Genomic DNA, 19,102 nt, shown 5'->3' on the forward strand with positions numbered 1-19,102 from the left:
GAGGGCTGCACAGTTATTTGATCTGTTATTTTATTTAAATTTTATTGAGTGTTTATTGAATTTTATTAGAGTTTGCATGGGGCCGGAATGCACAGTGGTTAGCACTGATGCCTCACAGCAAGAAGGTTCTGGGTTCTAATCCATCATGGCCGACTGGTTCCTTTCTGTGTGTAGTTGCATGTTCTCCCTGTGTCTGCGTGGGTTCTCTCCAGGTTCTCCAGCTTCCTCCCACCGTCCAAAGACATGCTGGTTAGGTTCATTGGTGATTCTAAATTGGCCGTAGGTGTGAGTGTCTCTCTGTGTTAGCCCTGTGATAGACTGGAGACAGCTGGGATAGACTCCAGCCCCCCCGCGACACTTCACGGGGCAAGCAGTAACAGAAGATGATGAGTTTGCATTGTGTTTTATTTTGAAAAAAATGTGCAGAAAATCTGATTATGATTCCTGTGGACAGTGACCAGTTTGTGGAAAATAGTTTTTGTTTGAAATGCCCGATCTGTGAAGGCTGGAGATCGGCGTGTTAAAGTAATTATTTACTGTATTGTATTGTTTTCTAAAACTGATTTAAAGGTGAATCGAGCTGCAGACAACGTGTCTATTAGTCATAATAAAGTGTGTATTTAGTGTCCGACACTGATGGACATTTAATTAACAATTCAGTTTCCCGCATTAATTCTACTTTTTGGCCACCCGTACATGCAAACGTTGCCATCCAAACGTACTTCCTGCTGCTGCACAGGATCAGTCTAGTGCATCAGCTGCTAGTTTTGCATCATGTACGGTCAGTACATGCGTGTTGTGTCTCTTGAGCTTGTCGCTGTCGATCGCTTTCTGCATTAATTCTACTTTTTGGCTGCCGTGTATGCAAACGTTGCCACACAAACATCAAACATCATTATTGCTAGTTATGCATCAAACTGAACCACCGGCATCCTGAAACTGTCCTGGAGACGACCAGTGTAACTTCACTGCTCCTTTATTAGCAAACAGAAGACTAAATCTTCGCTGGACTCAGTGTGCAACACTTACTGGATTAAAGAAACGTGTAAAAACCTGTAGGTAAAACTACAGACACGAGAGCTTTTGCGATGCCACTGATAATCTTTCAAAAGGAGCAGTATTTCCCTTTCAACAAAGCTTCATCAACACTGACCGTACATGCGTCTTGTGTCTCTCGAGCTTGTTGCTGTTGATCGCTTTCTGCATTAATTCTACTTTTTGACTGCCGTGCATGCAAACGTCGCCACCCAAACATTAATCCATTTGCAGAATCTGCTTTTTAATGTGTGATTATTGCTAGCTATGCACCAACCTGGACCACCGACGTCAAGGAAACAACCAGGATAACTCCACTGCTTCGTTTTTAGCAAATAGAAAACTAAATCTACAACGTGCAAGACTTATTAAATTAAATTCTCCCTTCAACGTTTGTGTAAGAGCATATAACCCAGCGCTCTGGCTGTCAACACTGACCATGCATGCGTCTCGTGTGTTACTCTGAGCGAAAAGCCTCTCGAGCTCGTTGCTGTCGACCACTTTCTTCCCCGCCGCGCCGCCGTTGACCTCCATCGCTCTCCTGCCGGCCTCGTTCAGCCCCGAAGCCCCCTGGGAAGAGGAAGAGGACTCCCGCACGGCGCTGTGTCCCGCCTGGGGGGTGGCTTGAGCCGCCTTACACGTCATTAACCTGAGGATTACAGCAGCACACATTGAAAGCCCCCCCGCGAGCCATTAACGCCGAAACCAGCAATCATTTTGGCGCGCGGTTCAACCGACCTGCCGCGGTAGCTGAAGACGAGGAAGAGCACGCAGAAGACGATGCAGGTGACTCCGATGTGAATGCCGATGATGATGCCCGTGGTGGACGTCTTGCCCTGCTCGTCTTTCACGCAGTCACACGGGTCGTCCAGCACTGGGGACATAATAGCAGACATCACAGTCATTGATCGTGCATGGCGTGTACGTGCACAGTCAACATAAATAAAAGACGGCACGTCAGACTCTGCAGGGGCTTCGGCATTAAACTTTCATGCAGTGCTGTGGGATAAGTCGTGACAGGCAATCACCAGATTTCTCCACGGTCTCCCGAAGGGAAACGAATCGCACGGTGGCGTTCCCATCTCCGTGTTGGTTGTAGGCGAGCAGTTTTATCTCGTAGACCAATGAGGAATCTGGACAGAAAGAGACATAGCAGGGAATCAGACCTGTGTGATTTTCAGCGACACATAACTACCATCTCAACCGGACACAATACTTCTTATTTTCTGGCTGTGGGATGCTCCATAGATGAATTAAGTGTCATAACAAGCCCATGGAGGAATCCTTGGGCCCAGATCAGAGTGGACCATCAGTAAGAGCGCGTCTCACCCAGATGGCTGATGTTGTACCGGGTGACGTTACGGGGGAAGGTGACGGGGCCGGTGAAGAGGGGCGCGTGCGCTCGTCTGTAGTAAAGTCTGAATCCCTGGTGCTGGCCCATCTTGGAGGACGACTCCCACGTGGCTTGTACAACGCTGCTGTTCAACACCTTCGTGTAGAGGGAAGGAGGAGCCGGCACTGCAACACGGATATGAAAACGTCAACCGAGGCGGTACGAGAGAGAGCAGGGGAGACGCACTATTGCACTTTATAGCTGAATGTATAGAGTGCATTCTGCACACGGGTTAAACAACTGTTCTGCCGCTAGCTTTACACTTCACGGACTATTTGCTGAATTTGTTCGTTTGGTTTTAATGCAATACGTTATTGATCCACAAGGGAAATTGCTTGCTCACAGTGGCTCAGTTGCACATTAAAAATAAATAAATAAATGAATAAAATACTCTTGAAAACCACTAGTAAAAAACAGGTAAAAGTAAAAAAAGAAATAATATATATATAAATAATAATAAATAATATATATGTAAAATTAAATTAAATTAAATTATAAAAAAATTAAATTAAAATTAAAATTAAATATTTGCATTCACTATTCCAACTTTTGTACATAGCCAGTCTACTGCTTTATAATTTAATATTTTAATACATGAATGACAATAAAGTCTGTCTGTGTCTAAACAAAGATGTGAATCAGAGAAGCTGGATCATTTTCTGCTGATATTTAAGACTCAAAGTTAATGTTATTGTGCTGGTTGTTGGTTTTTTGATCATGTGTGACAAAAATAAATCAAGCAATTTAAACTGCAATCAGTCTCAAATCAAGGCCAAACTGAACAAACCATCAACTAAAGGCAAATGTAATCTGACAAAGACAGGATTCAAATATTAAAGCGGTAATGGCTGATTAATTGGTCCAGGGGTTTTATTATGAACGTTCAGTGATGTTTCTGCCTCCAACTCACCCTCCCCATGGGTGCTCTCGGTGACGCTGTCCGACGGTTTGCTGGCCCCGTGGGACGTGTAGGCCTTGACGTAGAAGGTGTAGCTGGTGGAGGGCTCCAGGTCCCGGATGATCTGCTGCAGCGTCACCTTACTGACGGCCTCCTCGTACTCCCTGTCCACCGGGTCTGAAGGACGACGGATAATGGAGAGTTGGAGCGGAGAAGGGAGGTGAAGGTGATGAGAAACGGGAGAAAAGAGCACGGGTGAGATTAAAGTAACAGGAAGAGAGGAAACAATAAACACACTCTGGTCCCGCTATAATTTGTGGTTATTGTCCATTTCACTTGTTTTATCAGTGCAGCTCTTTTAGTTAATAGCTAACCTACTTTGGCCCTGGAAGCCACAGTAACACCGGTTGGAGGAATTACAAGGGCGGAGCGAGGAGATGGAGGGGAGTAAACGGGGGTGGGGGTGGGGGGGGATGTGTTAAAGAATTTTATTGCTTTTAATTCAGAGACATCCAGCCATAACCACTATCTACTCCCAGCACTCAATCCATTGGGCCGTGCCATCTTGGAAAGGTAATTACAGCAGATCCTATTGGTCGTCCCCCTCGGGGCCCTTAATTATCCATCCAATGGAACCGCTGAGGGGAACATCAGCTGGCTCACACGGAAACACATACACTCAACCAACTGGCTATGGACACACACATGAGAGAAAAGTGCAAGAAAAATGGTTTCTTATTGTTTTTATGTGGACAGGATGAATTTTTTTGGACAAAAGCATTTGGATTTCTAAGTGTAATAGCAAATATCTTTCAACTACCTCACTCCGTTATGCAGAGAGCTATTCTCTCCAACACCACAAGGGCAATAACGTTATGTGCAATAACCTACTTTATATTTTTTATAGTTTTACAATAGCCTCAGTCTTAGTTACAGTCCTATTTCTCTCTCTTGCTTTTTACTCCACAACCTAAAACGTCCTCAGGGGAAATTTGCACAAGAATTCAGATGTACCTGTCCGTTCTTGTGCAAATGTCAATAAATTCTTTTCTATTAAAACCATTTTTTACCCCCCATTACACTGCAGTGGAGACTATCAATAGCGCTGCTGGTGTGTTTCTGCCCGGCGTTCGTTTCACAACATTTATTTTTATTTTTATTATTTTATTTTATTTTTTTGGGGGAAAATCGCAGATTTAGCACAGAAATATTTAGCCGCAGCTCTATATGCATATTCTTCATGCTAATCTCTGTCCTGTTAGCCGTCCTGAGGTTTTATTTGCCTCTCCTCCTCTCACCTGAACAGCCTTTTATTGTAAACCTACTCAGATGTCGACTATCTGCGTCTTGAGCGCGGGCCCACCTGAGGTCTTGCGGATGTGCAGCACGTATCCGATGATGTCCTGAGTGTTCTGGTCGGGCTCCCTCCAGGACACCTGGATGGTGGTGGGCGAGAGGGCCTCGGCCTGCACGTGGGCGGGCACGCCGGGGAGCCCGTTGGCCCAGAGCACCGTGAGCCGGGCGCTGGCCTGCGTGGAGCCGGCGCTGTTCTCGGCGATGCACTGGTAGATAGCTTCATCGTCCTGGCTGATGCCGTATATCGTCAGTGTGCTGAGAGAAGAGGGGGACGGGAAGTAGAGAGAAAGAGAAAGGAGGTGGTGAAATTTGTCTGACGCAGGTTAGAAAGACAGAAGAAAGACATGTCAATGTGTAACACCAAACCACCTAGGTGGAACAGTAACAGAACAAGGGTTTCTATAAGTTCAACTACAACCATCACTAAGGCTAATCGTGCCCAAGATTTATGAATAAAAAGCAAAAGAGGTCATCAAAGAATAATATGGTAGCAACTGTAGCATAAACATACACCAATCAGCCACAACATTATGACCACCGACAGGAGAAGTAAATAACATTGACCATCTTCTGACAGGTCAATGTTCTGCTGGGAAACTTTAAGACCTGGCGTTTCATTCATGTGGATGTTACTTAGACATGTAGCACCCACCTAGATCAGACCAGACACCCCCACCCCATAGCAATGACACTCCTTGATGGCAGCAGCCATCCCCAGCAGGATGCAGCCAGAAAAACGCTTTAGGAACAACTAAAAAAAACAACTAAAAAAAAACATGAAGAACAGCACAAGGTGTTGACCTGGCCTCCAAATTCACTAGATCCCAAACTGATCAAGTATCTGTGCAATGATCCACAGAGGCCCCTCCCCTCAAAGCCCCCCCCCCCCCCCCCCCCCCCACTAACAACATTCTGTTGCCAGACACCACAGGACACCCTCAGAAGGCCCATGTCCATTCTCTGATGAGTCACCACAAGGGAGACCTACACAATATTAGGAAGGTGGTCACAATGTTATGGCTGATCGGTGTATGTGCAGTACATATTGAGATGAGAGGACGTTCCTCCACCTCCAGGACCATGGAGCTACATGAAGACAGGGGACTCTTGCAGACGGTACAAAACTCTTGGGAGAGAAGTCCTATGTACTGTACAGTAAAAAGCTTTTCATTTTCCACACAGGTTGTGCACCTATTTTGGAGAAGATTAGATGAAGGTTAGGTGCAAAAACAGTGGAAATCTGTAAATAGAAATTACCCATACAGGACTTTGCCTTTGAAATATTCTTCTGGAAACACAAACAACACCTCCTTCTTAACAGAAGCATAACTTGTTATCATCTGGGTTCACAGTTTGCGAAGTAACTTGAGATTAAAAGCTTTTCACCAAACGTTTCAAGCCTCGAGTCGCAGCCGTGCTCGTGAACTTAATGCAGTTATACTTGGTGCGTCAGATAAGGGCCGCCGCGCGAGGCACAAAAGACGGATGGGACGCCGAGCGAAGAGCGCGAGGGACACGATATTCGTGGCACCCATCACACATGACAGACAGCGGCCGCATGTATGGAAGATCCTCGCTCATGCAAAGCACACACTGGTTCTTCTTCTCCTCCTGGAGCTCCTATGGGAGTCGATTAATCTATTCCAGTGTTTCAAAAAAAAAATAAAAAAAAGTAATTTGCCTACATCAGTAAAACCTTTCATCTGTCCATGCTCGCATGCATACTCGCATAGACGGACACGCACACTCTTCTCTATTGTACCTCTGCCACTCTGCTCTTTGTCCTCGTATTTCTATCTCTGCTTCTGTCTCTTCCCTCCCAACATGCGCACATATATATATGTGTATATATATATATATATATATATATATATATGTGCGCATATTGAGTAGGTGTCTTTAGACGAGAATAAATAATCCACTCACATTTTGCTTGACCTCAGGCAAAAGGAAAAATAAAACATTTAACGTATATATGCAAATGAGGACCTGTGGTGTAAAACATTTCTTCATGCCTTTTTCATGCCAAGGCCATTTCTGCTGTATTTAAGGTGAGACGTGCACGGAAGGATGACTGACTGCACGCCTGTAACGAGTGTGACGTGAATATAAAAACAGGTTTATCCACTTCAGGATGGTTTATCACCCCTCGGTCATGGCATTTTTAAGAGGACGGAATTATTTTTCAAACAGAGGTAAGAAAGAAAGAAAGAGAGAGAGAAAGGCTTTCAGACGGAGGGACTGAATGACGCGGGAGTTCAATATATCCAGCAGTATCCTGTTAATCTGTCACCTACAGTTTGAAAGAGCCTGTCAAGCACAACGCCGGCCGTCTTTGATGGACAGGAAGCATCCTCGGTGTATTAAATCAAAATTTATTAAGAAATGATCCATTGAGGAAAAGCAAGCAATCTACTGAAGGAGCAGCATGTCAGCCCGTGTGCAGGCTTGTTATTGGACACCTTCTGGACCTGGGAAATGGGACATGAGGAAAGTGGCATTTCAGCTCTCAGCAGAACTGACCTAACACCGGTCTTTGTGAGGACGGATTTGTAAGGACGGGGGGGGGGGGGTGAGGGCTCTTCAGGGTCAGCAGGTAGGACGGAGAATTGAATCATTCTATTTCCTTTTCAAAATTGATTTGCGGGGATACAGTCACTGTACGGGCGTAATCTGGGTTAGAATATAGGCTGCGAGGTGGAGGAGTTATTATTCTTTCCGGTCTGCCAGGTGGATTCAATCTGGATAATTATCAGGTCAAAGAGGCCCACTGTATTTCAAACCTCTCTGAGCCAATCTCACCTCTGACCCCCGAGGTGGCAGCAGCCACCAGGCCTCAGCTTGCTACTCAACCGTCACATTTCTGACAGCCTTTCATATCAGCGATGGATGGAGTGTTTGCAGACAGGCAGTCTGACCGGATGCAACAGGAGTGACAAAGAGGAGGAGGGTGAGCGTTTGAGGGGAAATACCACAAAGGTACAGCACTGTACGTATGCACCCCTCAGGATTTGTCTACATTTCTGCATAAAATGACTCAAAACTTCAGCGGATTTTCATAAAAGTCCTCAAAGTAGACAAGGAGAACCCAATTAAACTAACGAAAATATTATGCTTTTGTGTTTGTTTATTCGAGATAATTAATCGTTTGTTCATATCTGTGAGGCACAAAAGTCAGAGCCTCCTTGTTTCCAGTATCTGCTGTGACCTCCTTGTAACTATATGTTTCTGGTAACTGCTGATCAGTGGTCTACAACAGCTTGGAGGAATTTTAGCCCATTCCTCAGAACAGAACCACTTCAGTTCTGAGATGTTGGTGGGTTTCCTCACATCAGCTGCTTGCTTCAGGTCCTTCCACAACATTTCTATTGGATTAAGGTCAGGACTTTGACTTGACCGTTCCTAAACATTCATCTTGTTCTTCTTTAACCGTTCTTTGGTAGAACCACCTGTGTTCTTGGCTCTCGCTGTCTTGCTGCATGACCCAGTTTCTCTTCACATTCAGATCATCTTTTAGAGTTCACTGGTAGAATTCAGAATTCATTGGTCCATCAATGAGGACAAGCCGTCCTGGAACCAGATGCAGCAAAAACAGGCCCAAACCAGGACATTAGCACCCCTATAGCACCAAACTATTCTGCTTCGGTCTCATCTATCCACTAAACATTGTCCCAATAGTCTTCTGGCTTGTCCACATGATGTTGATCAAACTGCAGACAGGGCAGCCTGAGAGGCACCACATGACTTTACAATCACTGCAGTCTTATTGCATTGATTGTAAAGTCTTACTTCCTTTTGCACCTCACAGATACTGTATGTAATATTGGCGCATTTACCTCCACGAACAAATAGCAAAGTGTAATATTTCATTTGTTTGACTGGGTTCTCTTTGTCTACTTTCACAACTCGTGTGAAAATCCGCTGAGGTTTCGAGTCATTTTATTTATTTTTTTGCCGAAACATAGAAAATTCACTTTCAAGCCTGGACTGATCTTTATGAACTTCTACAACCTGCTGTCAAAACATACAAAAGAAGAGGAAACTAGAAGATAAATGAATGTATGTTCACAAGACTCTATGTTTGGTTCACCTTCAGCATCATCTCTTAGACATTTCCTTTGGCGAATGAGGAGCATAGCTTCTCTGATTGTTGTTGGTGTTACTCAGCTGGAAATGCCAATTGCATTCTTTCTTGCACCAGGATGTTGCTCAGGAAAGACCCGACGGATGCAGGATGTTTAAGAAGAATCGGTTTTATGGTCGAATCCCAGCCGCGTTTAAAGATCAAGAGAAACCAAGATTATAAGGGAACACGTTTTCCCCTTGGCCAGTAGCGCTAGTTTCACTTGATGAAATAATAAAGGTGCAAAGGTGAATGCTGTGTTTACGGAGTCCTTTGTCTGCGCACGACATTCTTACTTTTAGAGGTCAGAGAGATGTTTGATTGAAGTAATGTGCACAATTCAGAGTCAGGAAGATTACAAATGACGCCTTTATTAATGTTTTTAAAAGACTCTTTCAAGCAGATATTGTTAGAATAGATCGATCTATCAGTACGCAGCAGCAGAACAAGGAACCACACAGTGTGAGGGGGAGGAAAGAGAAGAAAGAAAGAAGTTGCTTGTCTCCCATGAGCTCCAAAACCAAGCTGTCCCGTCCTGACAGGCCGACACCATCATTTACTCATCCGTTCAAGGTCATTTCACAGATTGTCGGATACGGCCGTGGGCCACGGGAACGTCTGACACCGGGCCTTTGGGTCTGTTGTTCAGCTGCCGAGGCCGTGTTTACTCTCTGTTGTCTCTGAGCAGCGCCCCATCAAAAGCCAGCATGGCCATTCTGGCTTCAGCAAGAGGGGAAAGAGAGGGGGTAAAAAAAATGACGGGGACAAAGAGAGAACAGGAGGAAGAGGAGGGGGAAGGGGGGGAGGGGAGGAGCGATGAGCTGTCTGTGGCCTGAGAGGAGGGAAGGGCCCGGGGATATGACTGATTACAGGCAGGGTCAGAGTTCAAGGCCAATGCCCAGGCCCCAGCTCCCTGCAACGGGGGCAGGAAGGGGGATGTGGGGTGCGGAGAGGGGCCGCCGACAAGAAAGGCAGGTCTCGGTGAAAGAAAGTGGGAAAAAAAAAGAAAAGAGAAGAAAAGAAAAAAAAAGCTCTTTGAAAGGATCCCGCTGCAAAACGCCCAGGTCTGCGCGGTCGCCTGCTCCTTCAGATGTCGTCAGTTATAGCCTCACGCACTCGAAACGCAGTCTTTCATCCGCTTAAATTATTTTCACGCAAACGGAGAAGGACCCTAACGTTTATCTAAACGATTCGCATTCGCCACAAGGGAGAGGTTTTCTTCTTATCGTTAATGAGAAACCGCCTCGCTTTAAAGACTAACCTTTTTAGAGTTTTTAGCCTGATGCCGAGATCGCGGCTTGTATTTGAAGTAGAGACGTCTATCGGGGGATCGTTATCTGGGACGATCCAGGCGTTTTTTAAAAAATGATTGCATCGGTATCGGGATTCAGACAAGCCTGATCTTTTGAAGTCACTTATTTTAGCTCTTGCCGTAAACTAAAACCACGTCCGTGTAGCATCAAAACATCTTCCTCTTCTGTTTTAACGGCGGTTGCTTAGAGTCAAAGATGCCAAAAATTTACGAAGAAGAGGAACCAAAATCACTACTGACTAAACATGGAAACTGAAGTGAGAAATCTGTAAATTAGGCAATGGGGATGTTTGGTGAGGTGGTAGTAGGAGATCATTCAAAACTACCGCCTTGATTTGCCACTAACAAATACCACCAAAAAACTGGATACGAGTCCACTCAGGTAAAGGCTGCACCGAAAACAACAACCACTTGACGCTGCACCTTGGGACAAGGGGAAAAATATTCCAGAGAGGGTTAGGGAGTTTATGGCAGCGTTGGATGATGATGGAGTAGAGAACACAAGGTGCGAGCTACTCTCTCTGCACTACATTAGCACTGACAGAAATATTGACTTGACTTGCTGCAGCCACATGGGGCCCACGTGATCTAGGAGAATACGAGGAAGGCTATCCCAGCTGTTATTGGGACGAGAGGTGGGGTCCACCCTGGACAGGTCTCCAGTCTATCTCAGGGCTAACACAGAGAGACAGACAACCATTCACACTCACACCTACGGCCAATTTAGAATCACCAGTGAACCTAACCAGCATGTCTTTGGACGGTGGGAGGAAGCTGGAGAACCTGGAGAGAACCCATGCAGACACAGGGAGAACATGCAAGGCCCCAGTCCCAGTCGGCCACGATGGATTAGAACCCAGAACCTTCTTGCTGTGAGGCATCAGTGCTAACCACCACACCACTGTGCCGCCCTACATTAGCATTGACAGCTCTATTTACTCTACTTGCAGCCACATGGGGCCCACATGATCTAGGAGGATACAAAGAAGATAATAAAAGCCTTAAAATACAGAGATCGGTATGGGATCGGGGCAAAAATAAACTTGATCGGGACATCCCTTGTATAGCAGAAGGTCATACAGGCCAGCTTTAGAGACTCAAGGTAAATTCTTAAACATAACTAGCAACAAAGTCCACAGAAAGGCTTCAAATAGCCACAATAGCATGTTTTCCAAGAGCCTTTTCAGCAGTAGTGCTTATGTGCAGCATGTGCGTTTGCGTCCGAGCACGTGTGCAGATGTGTGACAGACAGAGAGAGAGAGAGAGCGCACACGCCACCGAGGCAGCCAATCACCTTTTTCCCTGACACCGCCGCATCTCCTGCCCTTGTTTCACGAAGCTTGATCGTGATCCGTGCTCGCGGACCGGGAATAAAGGGCAGCACGCCTGCGAATTCTCCTGTTTGATTATGCGCGTGCGCAAAATGAATGATGGCGTGCACCACGGGGGCTATTTGTGCACACGCGGACTCACCTGCTTCTTCTTCTTTTTTTTTTTTTGATTAATGTGTGTGCATGCGTGTGTGTGAATGAAATGTACAATCGATTCCCCTTCCTTCCCTTGTCCATTTGCTCTTGAAGGTCAGCGTCATGAGAGACGGCAGAGGGGAGAAGGTATATCTTTACACAAACAGACACACACACTAATTAAAATATTTCTGGTAGGTATGGTGCGCTGTATATCTTAACTTCCCCTATCACATATATATATATATATATATATATATAAACAGAATAACTGTGCTGCCTGGAGCTGTTGAATTCATTAGCATATCATTACATTTGTGTTTGCCTTGATTTAGGAGGCAAATTTTACTATGATATACTACACAGAATCTCAGCCTTCAGGTAAAACTCTTCATACTATGAACTTTCCACACCAGTATATTTCACATTTAACTAACAAGTACAGAATAGCTATAGCTCAGAGAGAGAGAGATCAGCATGTTTTAAACTCTTCATTTATTTATTCACTTATTTAATTAGTTTGCCCCACAAGACCTGGTCCTGCAACCACGATCGGTTGGCGCTATGCTTAGAAAAACAGAATCTGACTTAAGATTTGGTTCGAACTGATAATGCATCCTGTGGTTGTTTAAATTATTTTAAGCATTTTCCTTTTCCCCCTCGACTTTAACCAATTGTCTGATTAGTCACAGCAGTCCACAGTTAATTGATTCAGATAAAAACTGCTCGAACACGTGTACTTTACAAATTTGAATATTTGTGTTTTTTTGCTGCACTGAGACGACAGCAAGCTTATTTCCTGCAGCGTATACACCGATCAGGCATAATATTATGACCATTATGACCTAATATTGTATAGGTCTCCCTTGTGCCTCCAAAACAGTTGTGCCTCATCAGAGGATGGACATGGGCCTGAGTCCTCTCTTTGTCCTGTGGTGTCTGGCGACATAATGTTGTTAGTGGGGGGCCTTTGAGGGGAGGGGCCTCTGTGGATCACCCCACAGATACTTGATCAGTTTGGGATCTAGTGAATTTGGAGGCCAGGTCAACACCTTGTGCTGTTCTTCATGTTTTTTTTTTTAGTTGTTCCTGAAGTGTTTTTGTGTGTGTGTCTGTGTCAGGCTGCATCCTGCTGGGGATGGCTGCTGCCATCAAGGAGTGTCATTGCTATGGGGTGGGGGTGCCTGGTCTGGTCTAGGTGGGTGCTACATGTCTAAGTAACATCCACGTGAATGAATGCCAGGTCCAGAAGTTTCCTAGCAGAACACTGAAATGTCACAAGATGGTCAATGTTATTTATTTCTTCTGTCAGTGGTCATAATGTTGTGGCTGATCGGAGCATGTGCATAAAGACCCTGTCTGGATAGGACAGAGGTTTCACCTTCAGATAATTTGTAATATTACACTAGTGAGCGTGCTAATGAATTACTTGGTAATGTTCTCCGTGTCTACTCAGTCCGGCTGCACGGTGCCAACTCTTGAGATCCACATCGAGCGGCTCCGTTCTCCAAATGGCTGACTGCATTTCCTGGTCAACCAGCTGAGTTTATGAGCTAATTAGCTAATGGCAGATCTCAAGCTCGGGCCTGCCTCCTTAACCAATCACAGAGCGGGGTTTGTGATGCATGAGATTCATATTATAGCAGGTCATACAGTAATGGTGGCAAGTGGAAAAGCAGCGATGCTCCGACCGGCCGTTCTATCTCTTTCCTCATTTGTTCTTCCCGCCGACTCATCATTTCTCTTTCGGCCACCCGTCCAATTTTTCTCTTTTTTTTATGGTACGTCTATGTCTGGCCTCTCATTTATATGCTCCCTCTCCTCTCTGCTGCTTTGTTAGTCCCTCTTTCCATCTGGGTGACTAATATAGACCGGTGGAGGCGAGTGGGAGTGGAGCAGAGTGTGTGAGCGATGGAGGTGTCTGCTCCCTTCACTCACTGCCGTGGAGTGCAAGAATCGATTTTTATTTATTTACTTATTTATTTTTTTTGGTGCATACTTAACATATCCACTTCATATTTCTTTTTATTTTGGTGCAGAATCTAATAACAGACATGGATGATTGGCTGCCAGGGGTCAACGTGCAATAATGCATGACAGAATTCACTCAAAAATACATTTACTGCAGGAGAACATGTCTATTTATACCATAACTCACGCAGCAGTTACAGCAACAGATGAAAAACTTGTGTTTATCCACGAGTGATGCCTTGAAACCAACAGCAGTGCAGAAGACCCCGGCTCTGATGGGTTATCAGCCATTATTCTTTTATGTTTAAATATATATTAGATCTCTGTGCAAGGCCACATGCAGCACCGTAACACAATAACACTGTGTGGGTTTACAGTGTGAGGTGCTGAGAGCGGAGCTGGTTCCTCCACCTCCTCCTCCTCCTCCTCCTCATGACATTCCTGGGGACCGCCATGGGAAAACATCCAACATCCAGTCGATATGCTGCTCACATACAAAGGCGCAGATAAACCGGGGCTTGGCAGGCATGAATTCCAGCAGCTGCGGCGTTGGAAGCGACAGGAACGCGGACGAATTGAACATTCGATGATGCCAAGCGATCGGATCAAGTGATTAACGCCGACACCCGAATCAAATCTGTGAACCGGGATCGAATATGTGGAGATACAGTGTGATGGCTGTGAAAGACGTCTGCGCTGTGTGACAGTCATTTTTGATTTGGTCTTCAGACGAAAATGCTTATTAGTCACATCTGAGTCATTATCTTTCATAGTTTGAGTACATTAATACTTTTAATTAAACCATTTAAGCCCTATTCACACGGGACTAGTTTTACCTGGGGGCCTCCGGTAATTTGTAATAATGTCGGAGGTCGTCTGTGATCTTAATCCCGTTCGAATCGTCCATGTCCCTAATTTGTAAAGTAAAAATAACACAGAGGTCCTGTAATGAAACTAATCCAGCGTGAATTGGCATCTCTGTGATTTGATGGGGGACGGTGCCTTTTTACTTTTTCAAGACTTTTGTTTGATTTTCTGCCTCTTGTCGCTTAAGAATCATGGAGGATGTTCTGTAAATCAAAGTCTGGACAGATGTTAGGGTGCGAAGTGGAGATGTCACAGAGCCATTTGCCCGTTTAGATGGATGAAATCATTAAATCAAGCATTAATGTGTTCATCAACGCTCAAGTTGGGGCTGATTTAAATACTGCCAAGTCGTTCATAATTTATTCCCCGGGTTCAATAGTCTCATTATGTTTTATTTTTAAAAATGTATTTTTTTATTATCAGTTGCAAAGTGACTAAATCTGTCAGAAAGTGTAAAATGACCTCTGAGATGCAGTGGAGTGATGCAGAAAGTAGTACTGACAGAACTATGGATAGTAAATTAGAGTAAAACACAGAGTTTGATCATCCCGTGCGAATGTGCAACATGAAACACAGACGGGGGGGGGGGGGATCCCGTGCGAATAGGGCTTTAGTCAAAACTAGTCACTAACGACGTTAATTTTGGCAGAATTATCAGAATCTTTTTTCACTTTAGACTAATTTAATTCATTTTCTGTAACCGTTTGTCCTGTGGAGGGTCGTGGAAGCCTATCCCAGCAGTCATTGGGACGAGAGGCGGGGTACACCCTGAGAGGTGGGGTCCACCCTGGACAGGTCTCCAGTCTATCACAGGGCTAACACAGAGAGACACTCACACCTACGGCCAATTTAGAACCACCAATGAACCTAACCAGCATGTCTTTGGACGGTGGGAGGAAGCTGGAGTACCTGGAGAGAACCCACGCAGACACAGGGAGAACATACAAACTCCACACAGAAAGGAACCATGGCCCATGGAACCACCTAGAGCCTTCTTGCTGTGAGACATCAGTGCTAACCACCCACCCATGTGAAAACAAGTTGATTTTTTATTGTTTCGTCTACCTGTTGTTGTTCCTGAGTTTGACGTGTCCCCCAGGCTCCAGAATCTGCCCGTTCTTCAGCCAGGTGAGCTGAGGCTCAGGCTCTCCCTGAGCTTGGCAGGTGAAGATGGCGGTGGTGCCGACGGGCCTCGCAATGGACTGCGGAGGTTGAACGAACTCTGCCGGAGCTGAAAAGAGAAGCAGGGAAACAGGGATATCATCAGGGGAGGCAACCTTTATTCCCACAATCAAAAGGCAGCGGATCGGTGCCGGAGAAATCCGGTCCTGAGAAATACAAGAGCCTTGGGTTTAAGTGTATGGTATAAATACTCGTGTAAATCCATAATTCAGGGTCAATTAGCAGGATTATGAGAGACACCGGATCGATGCAGATGCAGGGAAATATACAAAGAGAGAGAGAGAGAGGGAGGGGGGGAGGCAGGAAAATGAAAAGCAGCGTAACTTGGCTCTAATGTGCTTTAAGACAGCGACGCTCTACCATGAAAATAAAGCGATGCAGTTCAAAGCTTTATCATATCCGGTGTCTCTTCCCCCTGAAGCAAGCTTCCAGCGCTGGTCAATTATTCACACAGTATACTATGGTTCTGTTAGCAGAGCAGGTGCTACACTTTAAATCAAAGACTGATTAAAGTTCCATTTGCTTTAGTTTCATTCCTGCGTCGGTAATTTTGCTTTCGCGTCGTCTCATTATTGTCCCGGCAGTTATCAGTGATTTGATAGTCTGAATAATTTAAAGCCACGTAATACAGAAACATTATGTTAATTATATCTCAAGAGTTATTAGAGGATAAAGATAGCTAAGCTAATGCCTGCTGTAAAAATACTCCATTGTCCTATCTTTTGTGCGTCGCTGTCATTTACCTCATCATTATTTAAAGCAGCTGAACAACCTCAGGGAGGCTGTGTATATATATATATATATATATATATCAACCCTAACGCTTTTTGAAGGAATAAACTGGATCGGTGACATACACACACACCACATGCATTTGCACACGCGTTGCTATTTTTGCCATCTCCGGTTTTCTCCATGTTTCATACGTGAATATAGGTCTAGCGCTAGTCTGTGTTTCTTCTTGTGAAGGAATCACATTAAAGAAGCACATGTGGGTTGGGGTCCTTTAATGTGACTCCTTCGCAACGCATGCAGAAAGGTCTGGAAGCTGGAAGAGCCGCGTCTACAGACTGAATTTCAACGGCTTGTCAGATGAGTTTCATGAGTTTCAGATGTGTTGGAGGAGGACGAGAAATATTGCACAAGGTTTGGCCACAGCGCGTGAGACTTTGAAGTCTGTGGTGAAAACATTGGAGCAACATTAATCTTGCAAAGCCCGTTAAAACAGCATGTGCAGCATAGACTCTGATTGGGTGACGGTGATGTTGTGAGACGGTGTCGTGAAGTTTTGAATAACGTCAGAGTTTCTATGTAGTCGCAGTAACTCTTTGTTTTTGACCGAATGTCTTCACCAGTCCATGGCTCAGCACTTTGTGAAGTAGAAGAGAAGATGAAGCACCCATTGATTCCCACTGAAGACTTAAATCTCATCCAGGCATTTTAGATCGGTATCGGGCTTCAGCTAAGTTATTTTAGGTCTGCTGCAAACCCAAACCACATCCCTGTACCGTCAAAATGTCTTCTACATTCATTCATTCATTCTCTGTAACCGGTTGTCCTCTGGTGGGTCATATCCCAAAGGCGGGGTCCACCCTGGACAGGTCGCCAGTCTATCTCAGGGCTAACACAGAGAGACACTCACACCTACGGCCAATTTAGAATCACCAATGAACCTAACCAGCATGTCTTTGGACGGTGGGAGGAAGCTGGAGTACCTGGAGAGAAGGTTCTTCGCTGGGAGGCATCAGTGCTAACCACCACACCACTGTGCCGCAAGCAAAATGTCTTCTTCTTCTTCTGTTTTAATGGTGGTTGGCTAGCGTCAAAGGTGCAAAAACCATGAAGAAGAAGTTCATGACTGGAGAAGAAGAATGTCCAGAACATTTCTGGAGTAGAGAACACAAGGTACGAGCTACCCTCTCCACACTACATTAACTTTGACAGTAATATTTACTGGGCTGAATCCAGTCGACTGAAATCCCCAGTCACAGATGTTGTTTTTTATCAAATCATTGTCAAACAACACTAAATTTTATTGAGTTTTCTTTGGATAACATTCAGCTGCAGCTGGATTAATACACATTTAGTGCACCAGTCGATATTTATAGCCGCAGTGTGAGCGTGATTGACTCAAATTAAACTGCAGCCGTCAGTGTTCACTGGAACGAAAGAAACACGTCAGTGGCGATAAACCTTGACAACAATGGAGCTTCGTGGCAGCAGGGAACAGTTAACATCCGCATCTGGCTGCGCGGAAAACAACGGATCCGCGGGAACGATTTATTGAGTCTGATCTGTTTGGAGACAATCGTACAGAATGCCACCGCTCTTTATCACCGACGCCCGTGTTCTGCCTTTTGTCCAGTCTCATTCTGGTCCCTGTCGTTTGTTTGCTTCCGTCCTCCTTGTTGTTCCCGTCCTAATAGGGAAAAAAAATTGTTGTTTGACACTTTTTCAATGTAAGCGCCTCCATTCTCCCACTGGAAAAGCTAAGGGGCCCACAGGCACTTGAATGGACGCAGCTGACAGCGTGAGATGGTCCTTTCATTTATCTCTCTCCTCCCTGGCTTCATTGTCTCTCTCTCTCTCTCTCTCGCTCTCTCTCTTTCTCTCTGTTTCTTGCTGTGTTCTTTGAGGGCTGACTTAAAGGTGAAGGTCAGGCGGGAGCTCGGGTAGATATTGATTTGCACCTGTAAGGGTGTGGGTTAGACCATCAGCGCCAGCCATCCATCTTGCTCTTGTTTTTCCCTTTTGGCTCTTCCAATTTGATTCCTCCTTCGACCTTTGTTACTCTCCTCTCTCTCTCCTAATGCCCCAAAGGAGCTGGAATCAACCCCATTTACTGTATAAGTGCACTTTTACTCTCGTCTGCATTAATTTCGAGTTTCTGACCGCTGTACTGACGCTGAAATGATAGCCCTTTAGTCGCACAGGTGTCAAGTTGTGACTACATACACTAATAGACCTTTTCCGAGTAGAACATTTTTTTCCTCGTAATGGAACACGGGCCTGCACGGAGACGACGGTACACCTTTGTTTTCCACAGATCAATAACAAAAACCAAAGGCACCGGCACATAATTAACATCCGTGGCTTTTTGTCTTTGTCCCCGCTAGGGTAAGGGCCTGTCTCAGAGCTGACAGGCAGATGAAATGAAATATTGATCCCGATCAATGCCGCTATGTACTGAAGCAAAGTGTGGTCCACCTGATCAATATGAGAGCGAGGCGGACGCTGAATGTTTCCTGCTTGTTGACAATTAATGCTCAGGGCCACCCACAGCGCGCTCTTTCTCTTGGTCTAAACCATCCATCTCTCTAGTGCCGGACTCAGACTACAGGCACTTTGACCCCGAATCAGAGAAGATTTAATTAAATTTTATTTATTCACCAATCAGGCATAACATTATGACCACCTTCCTAATATTGTGCCGGTCTCCCTTGTGGTGACTCATCAGAGAATGGACATGGGCCTTCTAAGGGTGTCCTGTGGTGTTTGG

At 45.2% G+C, this 19,102-nt stretch overlaps 1 protein-coding gene across 1 annotated transcript in view; it reads right to left on the reverse strand.

Annotated features, from left to right (window-relative positions):
• igdcc3 (immunoglobulin superfamily, DCC subclass, member 3) overlaps positions 1-19,102 on the reverse strand; it is a gene marked incomplete at both ends in the record, with an annotated part of 69,520 nt that overhangs the window by 202 nt on the left and 50,216 nt on the right. Inside the window, 7 exons of the mRNA XM_084541958.1 lie at positions 1,474-1,684; positions 1,774-1,909; positions 2,064-2,168; positions 2,365-2,553; positions 3,339-3,503; positions 4,690-4,937; positions 15,487-15,652. Of these exons, the coding sequence (XP_084398084.1) occupies positions 1,474-1,684; positions 1,774-1,909; positions 2,064-2,168; positions 2,365-2,553; positions 3,339-3,503; positions 4,690-4,937; positions 15,487-15,652 (1,220 nt within the window). The remainder of the gene's footprint in view (positions 1-1,473; positions 1,685-1,773; positions 1,910-2,063; positions 2,169-2,364; positions 2,554-3,338; positions 3,504-4,689; positions 4,938-15,486; positions 15,653-19,102) is intronic.

This window comes from Chelon labrosus, assembly GCF_963514085.1.
Source record: "Chelon labrosus genome assembly, chromosome: 3".
Classification (NCBI taxonomy): domain Eukaryota; kingdom Metazoa; phylum Chordata; class Actinopteri; order Mugiliformes; family Mugilidae; genus Chelon; species Chelon labrosus.